At 55.4% G+C, this 9,771-nt stretch overlaps 1 protein-coding gene across 2 annotated transcripts; it reads right to left on the reverse strand.

Annotated features, from left to right (window-relative positions):
* Positions 1–446: 446 nt before the first annotated feature.
* Positions 447–9,597, reverse strand: ORMDL3 (ORMDL sphingolipid biosynthesis regulator 3). 2 transcript variants are annotated; one of them, XM_085083417.1, is made up of 4 exons: positions 9,369–9,597; positions 3,461–3,661; positions 2,089–2,240; positions 447–1,961 (listed from the first exon to the last, which is right to left on the reverse strand). In XM_085083417.1, the coding sequence occupies exons 1-4, from the start codon at positions 9,570–9,572 to the stop codon at positions 1,826–1,828; spliced, it is 693 nt and encodes a 230-aa protein (XP_084939543.1). In that variant the 5' UTR covers positions 9,573–9,597; the 3' UTR covers positions 447–1,825. The 2 variants fall into 2 exon arrangements, with proteins under 2 accessions (XP_084939543.1, XP_084939544.1); XM_085083418.1 differs by lacking the exon at positions 9,369–9,597 and adding an exon at positions 7,682–7,827.
* Between the last annotated feature and the right edge of the window lie 174 nt (positions 9,598–9,771).

Here is a 9,771-nt window from a genome sequence, read left to right on the forward strand (position 1 = left end):
GTAGCTTAAAGAGCTGATTAGGGTAGAGAGTACCTTAACTAAAGCAGCAGCTCTTGTGTCCTGGGGGTTACATTGAAGGTTTAAGCTGCCCATCAAGGGATTTGCACATCTGACAACACCCTGGGGTTTCTCCTCCTTTTTTCTTTTTTGAGCCTCTTTTCTCCTCCTACCTTCTTGAAAACTTCCATTTCACTTGTATTTCCACTTTTCAAATATATTAGGGAATGATTTTCCCTACACTCCAGCAGCCCTTTAAGGTACATGGAATATTTTCCCTTCCCTGGAGCAATCCCATAGGAAGTCTGAGGAAGTGAAGCAACTTGCCTAAAATTATGCATGGACTAGTAAAGATCTGAAATTCCCCCTTCCATGTCCTAGCCTCAGACCATCCAACAGCTCAACACTCCACCACAGCCTCTAAAGCCAGATTTGCTACTGCAGGAAATAAAAAGCAAATTTAAAAGATTTATATCATTGTCAAAAAGGTGAGACAATGTAAGCACTAAGACAACAAAAATACAGGTTTTCATGGGGAAGCATGAGGGGGAACCCATTCCATCTGGCACACAACCCGAAACAAAATCAGTTAATTTTGAACAGTAAAAAGCTGTCTCAGCCAGAAAATCTAAGCCTGCTTTATTTAGGGGGTAATTTTAAGTGGAAAAGGCTCAATTTTGTTCCTCTATGAAATAATCTGTTTTCAGTGACCCATTGACTCCTTCTGCTGGTGTTGCAGACGGAGCACACAGCCCTTGGGTGTGGAGCTAAGGGACAGATTTCCAGGTGAGCCAGAAATCCATTCCTCGCTTCCTTTGAGTCTATGGAGAACTGGCAAATCCCAGCCACATGCACTTAAACAACCAAGGAGCTGCATTGAAAAGAAAAATTCCAATGAAAGTCAAGGATGGCTGTGTGCTTGATTAGAGCAATCAGCCCTCCTGCTGTACCTGTCCATTGTCAGCCTCTCCCACACGTGTCCATGTCCATGTTCCAAGGAGCTCCACGGCATTTGTTGTCAGTCATTAAATCACCTGCCCCCAGCCCTCGATCCAAATGCCCACTGAGCCCCTGTGTGCTTAAAATCAGCAGTTTGGGGTGGGGAGAGGAGATACCTGGGCAGATTTGGGTATAAACTGAAAATAACAAGCATGATTTAGGATCTATCCACCTTTTCCCTGGACCACACAGATGGTGCTATAGGAAATTGAAAGCTTTGTCAAACTGCAGGTCATTCCTTCTTTTGCTGATTTTAGGAAAAGAACTTCCCTTCTCAGTGGTGTCAACGATTGCAAAGTAAAAACCTGTCGTCCACTTCCCATCTAAAACTGGAAACCAGACCCCAAAACAATCCAGTCCTGGGAAAGTCTGGCTGTATCCCTTTGGATTTCCCCCACGTTCTGCTCAAAGCACCCAGCTTCAGGAAGGGAAATGTATTTTAAAGTGCAATTACCACAGCAATAGTACCAGCACTAAAAGCTTTTCCCCTCATCCCTATTCTCGTCATTCCATGTCTGGAACAGATGAGACTCTTCCCAGAATTCATCCTTGTTGTACCTCAAAGTCTCAGTGGTTTTGCATCTATTGATGACCCTGGGATAAGAGAAATCCGATGTCGCGCGTCCTGCTCCGCACTAAACTCTACTCTGGAGCTGGTTTGGATTTATTGGGCACGAGGATCCAGCATGCGGAATGTGTCTGTTGGGATCTGCGTTTAAACAGCCGCTGCGAAACCACATCCCAGTCTGCATGGGGGGAGGAAACGGGGCTGGAGAGAAGGAATCCCCCCTTTGCCCTGCTCCTCCGCCATCCGCCCCAGCCACGCCGCTCAGTACTTGTTGATCCCAAAGATCCGGACTCCGTGGAACTGAGGCAGTTTGGGGATCAGGACGCTCATGAGGGAGATGGTGTTGATGATGAAGTGTATCCGGTCGTACTTGGTGTAAAAGCTGGTTAGAAAATACCTGGAAAGGAGGGTGGGAACAGAGAGAGACGCAAACTGAGCTGTGGCATTCCATGTGTTTGTGTCCCAGGACAGAACACTGATGGGTACTGGGACATGAGGCAGCTTGGCCACCCCGCGATACTCACAGGACAATGGGCATGATGGTGAGGAACTTGCGGGAAGCGGTGAACTGGACTCCATAATCCATCTGCTCCCAGTGCGTGAGCAGCCGCGCCTTGCCCTGGTCCGGGGTCTCGAAGGGGGTTCCCTTCACGGTGTGCAGGAAGATGTACATGCTCTGCAGGACACACAGCGTGAGGCACACGGGGCCCTGCATCCCCAAAACCCCAGATCCAGAGGAGCAGACCTGGGAACCTGCACCCCCGCGCCGTTCCACTAGAGGGATGTGGTGCTGCTGGAAAACCTGGAGCGGCCGGGGAAGCAGGGAAAGGAGAGTTGGGAAAGGCCGGGGCAGCGTGGCTGCACCACGTCAGGCCTCTCGCTGGGCTCCTGGGTGTGAGCCAAGGAGGTGGTGACAAGATTACAGCCCTGGGATCTCTGGGATCGGGAGATTAGCGTCTGCCTGCTGCGGCATGGTGGAATGCTCCCCGAAAACGTGCTGGGAGAAGGTCTGTCACCCCCTGATTAGTACAGACAAGTCACAGACAAACAGTGTCTGGCTACACCACAGCTCCAAAGTACAGCCACTCCTGGCCTTTGAATTCTTTTTTGTTCCCAGAATCTAAAGCTGCCAGGGAAGTAGGATGAGAATCAGCAGATTGTGAGCTGAGCACTGAGCAGCTCCAATTTGGGGGTTTGTGGTTGTTTTTATGCCCTGAGCAGCTCAGTTTGAGCCTTTGTGGAGGTTTTTATCTCCTGAGCAGCTCCAGTTTGGGCGTTTGTGGAGGTTTTTATCCCTCACTATTAATAACTTGAGGAAGAGGGTCCTCAGTCCCTGTCATTTTTGTCTCTGGAATATTCCCAGGCTGAGATATTATTTAAAATAAAAGATACACAATCAATTGCTCCATCCCTGAAGTTTTTTGTCCCCTGTGCCCAAGGGGACCTAGGAGGGAATTTGATCTTTAGAGGGAGAAATCAGTTCCTGGACTAATCTTACTTTAAGTAGAACAAAATCTGGGGGTTAATCTTGTTTTTTCTTAACTCTGATGGGGCCAATTCAGGTTTTAACAACCCCAGTGATGTACTGCAAATGTCTGGGGCCTGTCACAGACCCCTTGGGGAAGGAGACACGACAAAGGACCTGCCCTGCAGGAAATGAATACATGTCCCTTCTGAGCAGCCTCACCAGGTGTTGCTGCCTCTCCTGTACCTGGGCTGGATTTAAATCCATGACCCAGAGGCACCGGTACAGGCTGAGGGCTGGAGGTTGAGCAACTCACCCTGCATCTTTGGAAACACAAAGGAATTGTTTCGACAGGAATGTCAGTAGATTGCTCAGAGGAACAGCTGTGCCAGTGTTCCCCATATGTGCCCCGGGCCATGCCGCTCCCTTACCAGGTTGTGGATGATGTTGGTGAGAGTCCAGACCACGGGGACGCTGAAGAAGGGGATGCTCAGGAGCACGACGTGCAGCAGCCCGATGCCCAGGACGTAGGACAGCCAGATGCCGCGGCTGTTCATGACTCGGGTGTTGGGGTTCACCTCGCTGTGCGCTGTTCCCACGTTCATCCTGGCTCTCGTGGCTGATGGGAGCCCCTGCAACAGAAACAGAGGTCAGAGCCTGGATCCAAACCACTCAGCAGGGCCGAGCACCGGCTAGTTATCAAGCAAACCCAAAATCTGCTGTTTGCTATAAAAATCCCGAGTCAGTTCCCTCCTCTGCCCCTCGTTATTGCCATTCTTGGAGCTGACGTCGCTAACTCCGGGAGTGGTTGAGATTTGGGAATTATGTGTGGGAAGCTTGTCTGTGACAGAAGCTACTTGTGATTTGAGATGTTTTCCTGGAGCTGAGGTGTCGAGGTTCAATCCCACGATTGCCTGGCAAAACTCAAGCCAATACTTTTAAGCAGTTTTTAATCCTCATCACAGTGTTAATCATGGAAACACACAGCACAGGAAGCTTCCTGCATGTCTATAGAGTCAGCATGCTTTAAACTTGGGAACGGAACACAGTATTTGCAGAGGAAAGACTCTGTATCAACAGATCTCCTAATTAGTTTAACTAAATTAACAGGGTTCTGCACAGCTCAGGTTTGCCAGTCCCCTGCTCTGGTTCACGTGTTTTGCCTTCGGATTTAAGACTTACAGAGAGGGAAAAAAGATGAACAAAAAAAATTTCCCCCCAGGGAATGAATGAAATTCTTCTTGAGGAACGTAAAAAGTAAAAAGAAGAGATAACAGGGCAAAGTGCCTTGGGAGAATGTTTCAGGAGGAAGAGCTGCGGAGGAGGTGGCTCTTCCCCTACCTGGAAAGAACAGCTGCCACGTAGGAGGAGCACAAAGATGGTTTTCTGGACACTGCCAGGAAGGAGAGGAAGCAAGAGAGTGTCACCCTCCTAGAGCAAGTTCTTGGAGCGGTGCCCCTGAGACAGTGAAGGTATCAAGTGACTTTTTGCACTGACACAGAGCCAGTGGCAGCAGGTATTGGTCAGCTCCCAGGCTGGCTGGGAGCAGGAGAGCTCTGGCTCACTGGTATCCAAGGATTACAGCAAACAGCACAAACTAAACCCACTGTAAAGCTGAATGTCTTCACACCCACATCAGGGAAATTCCTATGTAAAATCATCTTTGTGTCCCACGGAAACGGAGTTTGATGAGATGATCCAGTTCATCCTCCTTGGCTACAGAACTCCACAGTGAGGACTGTTTCCCGATGTCTGGCCTCATGGCTTTACTGTTGCTTCCCACAGCTGGAAACCGTGTTGCTGTTCCCTCCAGCTCTCCGGAGGCGAGCCCGAGCCAGATCCAACATCACACTCTCCTCGCTGCCAGCTGTTCCAGCTCCCTCGTGGAGCGCCGGGCCTGGCTTGTCTCAGGAGCTGGCACAGTCCCCACTCCTGCCCAGGGCTGGGACTCAGAGCCAGCCTCCACAGCTCTTGGAATGCTCCAAGTAACTTCCAAACCTCTTTCATCCACACAGGCAGCTGTTGCTGCAGATCCTCACCACCCTCTATCAGGGGCCTCATACCTGGAGAAGGGTTTTGTTTCCAGGAAAGAGGATGCAGGTCGGTGGGGTGCTCACTCACTCCTTTGTTGCCTACAATCCAGCTCATCAGCTTGTGGATTTTCCAGAGAAAAGCCCAGTTTGGTCTGGAAGCAGGACTGGGAGCCAGAGTTCAGCACTTCACCCCTAGCAGGAGGAGCAGCTCCATCCTAAACCTGCTGCAATTCCCAAAGGCTCTCAGAAGGAAAACTGGGGGTTGGGGTGAAGCATAAATGAGTCAAAAAGAGTCAGATTGTTACAACAACAAAAAGCAAAACCCCCTATGGAATATGTAAACAGGAATGCTGAATGCCAGGCATGGGAAATAGTTCTCCTGGATGTTGGGTGAACACTGTCCAGTCCTGGGAGGAGCTGGAGAACATCCAGGGAGAGCAGAGAAAGTGAGCAGAGGTGTAGGAAAAACATGACCTGCAAGGACAGCTGGAAGCAAACGGGTTTGTTTAGTCTGGAGGAGGCTGGAGACAGACGTGAGGAACAGTCAGATGCTCCAGAGAGAGCTGTGCCTGTGGGATTCCAGCTGTGCAGCAGGAGCAACCACATGGCTGGGTCTTGGAGCGACGTGGGGCTGCAGGAGGAGGGATGCTAGAAGGGACTGCCCACAGAAAGGGATCCATGCTCTTGCTGGAGGCCTGAAAATTGAGTTTCATCAACAGTTATAAAACTACTCTACAGGAATCTCTCCTGAAGTGATACTGTTATCCAAAGGCTGTGGAAGCTCCTTGCAACCAGAGGTGCATGTGGCTAGTGCTGTGGAATTTCCAACCAGGAGTGTAACTTCCAAAAACTAAGGGACAGCTTGGGCTTGGTCTCCTCTGCAAACGAGGGCAGTTGCAGACCCACGGCTGGGTGAGAAAGGGCCCAATCTGGAAGCTGTAAGTGAATCAATTCCCCTCCTTGTGCCTCAGTTTCCCTTCCTTACAAAATCAAGGATTAGAGGGGTGGGATGCTGGAACACACGAGAGATTAATTCATTCTTGCAGGAGATACGGACACACCAAGCACTCCCTGCTGCAATGAGGGTGATTCCATGTCTTCAACTCCGTCGTTCCCCACCTTAAATATTTCACTGGCTTTTTCCTGGGGCTGTGCAGCCCTTGGCCCAGCTCTCCCAAATTTCAGATTGCACAAGCCTGGCTGAGGGCACATGAGCTCCCAGAGCTCTGTCCCTACCCCCACCCCACATTCCATGTTTGCTTTCTATTTCCACACCAAGATTTGTTCACCTGCAGGACAACAAGGCACAGCCCACCACAGCAAGGACTCCAGCCCCTCCTTCCCAAAGCAGCTGCTGCCAGGCTCTGCTTTCCCACTCTTTTTCGGGACAGAGAAGCTTGGATGTTGCACCCGGCTGAGGGTGAAGGTCAGGGCTGTGCTGACATTGGACAGTGGCCATCCAAGGAGAGGAAAAGTCAGAGCTGTGGCCAGTGGCAAAGGGCACAATGTGGCAATGGAGCTGAGCCCTCCCTCTGCCTCATCCTTCCTGTCCTGCTCCCTGTCCAGGGCCAGCTCCTTCCTCACCTTTGTCTCCAGAGGAGTGTGATCACCATCTGTTCCCATTCCCTTGCTTAACATTCAGACTTGATGATCTTAAAGGCCTTTTCCATCCTAAATAAATTATCCTATGGTTTGGCAGTGCTGTCACCCTTCCCCAGGGATTGCAGGATCATGCTCCGATCCTGGCACACCACTGCAGGATCTCCACTGAGCTGGTGAGGGAAGGAGGGCTCAGGTGCTTATCTTGATCTTGAGTGTTCCCAGACTGCAGGTGACGATGATCCCACGGATCACAGATCCCAATCTCTGGCAGCAACAGCTGCCACCTCCCAAATAAATCCTTTAAACCCTTCTTTGCCGATGGCATCGGATGAACCAGAGCACGGAGGACACATGGGGGACGCTGGTGAACTGGGCTGTGCTGGGAGGCTGGGTGAGAGGTGAGACTGGGAACACAATGCTCCCGCTGGGTGAGAAGTGAGACTGGGAACACAATGCTCCATCCAGCTCGGAGCCGTATTGGACACGTCTGAGGCCCAGCTCTGCCCGGTTCCTCCTCGGGGGGCCCGGGGCTGCCAGAGCTCCGGCGGGGACACGGGGATCACGGGGTGAGGACACGCGTGAGCCGCCCCGTCTGAGGATGGGGGTTCTGCCCCCTCGGCCTTTCCTCATGGATTTAACGGGAAATCTTAGACACGAAGGGCAGGCCGAGGTTGGGCTCCTTCGGGCTCACATGGGGTCCCAGACCCCACTTTTCTCCCCGTTTCCCCAGACAGGACGGTGCCCCGGGGGGCCAGGGCAGGACCCGCCCCCGCCCGCGCTCTGCACAGCGCGACCCCCCCGGTAGGGACTCGCACTACCTAACTGGGACCCCCTACTCCCACCCCGCCGCTTCCCAGCTCCATCCCACCACCCGCTTTTCTCTTTTGGGGTGTTTTCCTCTCGGGCCGGGCCCACGCGAGGCACCTTCCCCCGGCCCCGCCGCGGAGCTCGGCCGCCGCCGCCCCCGGGGAGGGCTGAGCCCCCCAGTCCCGCCCCGCGCCCCCGGCCCGCACTCACCGCTCCCGCCCGCTCCGGCCCGGCTCGGCTCGGCGGGGCCGGCGCTCGCTCCGCCGCGCTCCCGGTGCTCTCCCGGTGCGCTCCCGGCGGCCCCTCGGCCCGCCCCGCCGCGGCACGCCGGGAGCTGTAGTCCGGCAGCACCGAAGAGGCGGAGCCGCCATGGGAACCAGCGGGAGAGGCTGCAGGGAGGAGATCGGCGGCTGCAGCGACCCTCGCTCCAGCCCCAGACCCGGCTGGGTGCGTCCAACCTGCCCGGGGGAGGGTGGGCTGCCCCCCCGCCTCTCTTCACAGGGGAAAACCGAGAAGAGAGGGACACTCAGGGGGGACACTGGGGCAGCTTCCCGAAGGATCTGGGGCTGCCCCGGCCAGGTTGGACGGGGCTTAGAGCTACCTGGGATACTGGAATGTGTCCCTGCCCATGGCAGGGGGTAGGACTGGATGGTTTTTTTAAGTCCCTTCCCACTCAAACCACTCTGATTCTGCGATACCATGAAAATCTCAGCAGCAGCATTGTGCAGACAGCCCGGGCAGGCCGGCAGAGCTGCGGGACACCCGGCCAAGGTCGAGGCTGGGAGCGAGCGCAGGATTCCAGCGCTGGAGCGCGGGGGGAGACCATCTGGCTCCGCTTTTGTTTGCACAACCATCAAAGCTCATCGCGTGGGGCTGGCACGGCCCACGGGTGCCGCAGCCATCTGTGCAGGGCTGTGCCTGCTGCCGGCTCTTCCAGCAGCTGAGGGGCAGCGCCGGAGCTGCGTTGGGCTGCAAACCCCCTGGCCGGAGCCGAGCAGAGCCCTTGGCTGTATGCAGAGCCCGAGTGCGGTGCTCCCGGCTGCCCGCGGCTCACACGTGGCTCTGCCGGTGCCACTCGCAGCCCCCCGACCTGGCACAGGCACTTCCGCACGGCACAGCCCACGCTGGGTGTTGCTGTTGGCCCAGGTGGGTTCACAGCCACATCGAGGTTCCCTAGGTGCCCCTGCACCTCCACGCTGAGCTGTGTGTCTTGACCCTCTCTGCATCCATCCGGCCTTGGCTCCAGCCGCACATCCTGACTGGGCACGGCGAGGGCATGGAGACCCCGCAGGCTGCCAGGCCCGGGGCTGCCTGGGTGTCACATGCTGGCACCGTGTTGCTGGCAGGGCACGGGGTCAGTTGCTGGAGCCAGAGCTCAGCAGTGTCTGCTTCCAGAGGGCTTTGGGCACGGAGAGACACACACGTGGGTAAAGCAGATGAAAAGCCACTGATTGCCACCCTGTAGAACGGAGCTGTCCCTGCCCGGCTCCTCTGCGGTGCCCTCCTGGCAGGGCGCGGTGCGGGGATGCCGGCGTGCGGAGGCGGGGGATCCCACGGGATCCGGCCCTGCTTTGCAGGAGATCCACGCACGCACAGCAGGCTCTATTTTTATCCTGCTCCTGCCTGACTGAGCAGCTCCCTGCACGGTGACATCTAATTTAGCAGCTTCCCCGCACCCCGCTGGCTCCGCACGTGAGGGGGAAGCACAATGCAGCAGCTATTTTTAAACGTCCATAAATATTCATCCCTCTCCGTGATGCAGCAGCCGCCGCTGCCGGTGGAGCGCGGGGGGGACCCGACCCGCTCCCTGGGCTCCCCACACTGCATTCACCCGCCCAGGGAACACCGACACCGGGGGCGGGGAGTTCCCTGAGGGGATCCGGCCCCATGCGCTCACCGGCAGCTGCACCCGCGTTCCCCCCGTGCTCGGGGGAGCTGTTCCCGTGTGGGTTCCTAGGCCTCGCTCGCTGCCGGTCTCTCCTGGTGCCTGGCCGTGCTCAGCTCCCGCTCTGCGGGCTGCCGGTCCCGCTGCCCGGTCGATGCTGGTTATATTTAGCTCCATGGTGGCAGCAAGAAGCCGGTGCCAGCTATTTTTAGCCATCCTGCGGTGGAAAGGGTCCGCGTGGATCATGGTGGACTATAGGTTTTGGGCTGGTGGGTGCCGTGTCCTCCACGTGGGACCCCCGTGGGGTGCAGCCCTGGGACTGCTCCCTCTCCCGGGTCTGTGCCCGCTGCCAGGTGACCCCACCGCCGCCCCGGGTCCCAGCTCAATCCCCCCATACACCTGCCTGTCACCTTGG

Source organism: Lichenostomus cassidix, chromosome 27, assembly GCF_008360975.1.
Source record: "Lichenostomus cassidix isolate B80296 chromosome 27, HeHo_3.0, whole genome shotgun sequence".
NCBI classification, from domain to species: Eukaryota; Metazoa; Chordata; class Aves; order Passeriformes; family Meliphagidae; genus Lichenostomus; species Lichenostomus cassidix.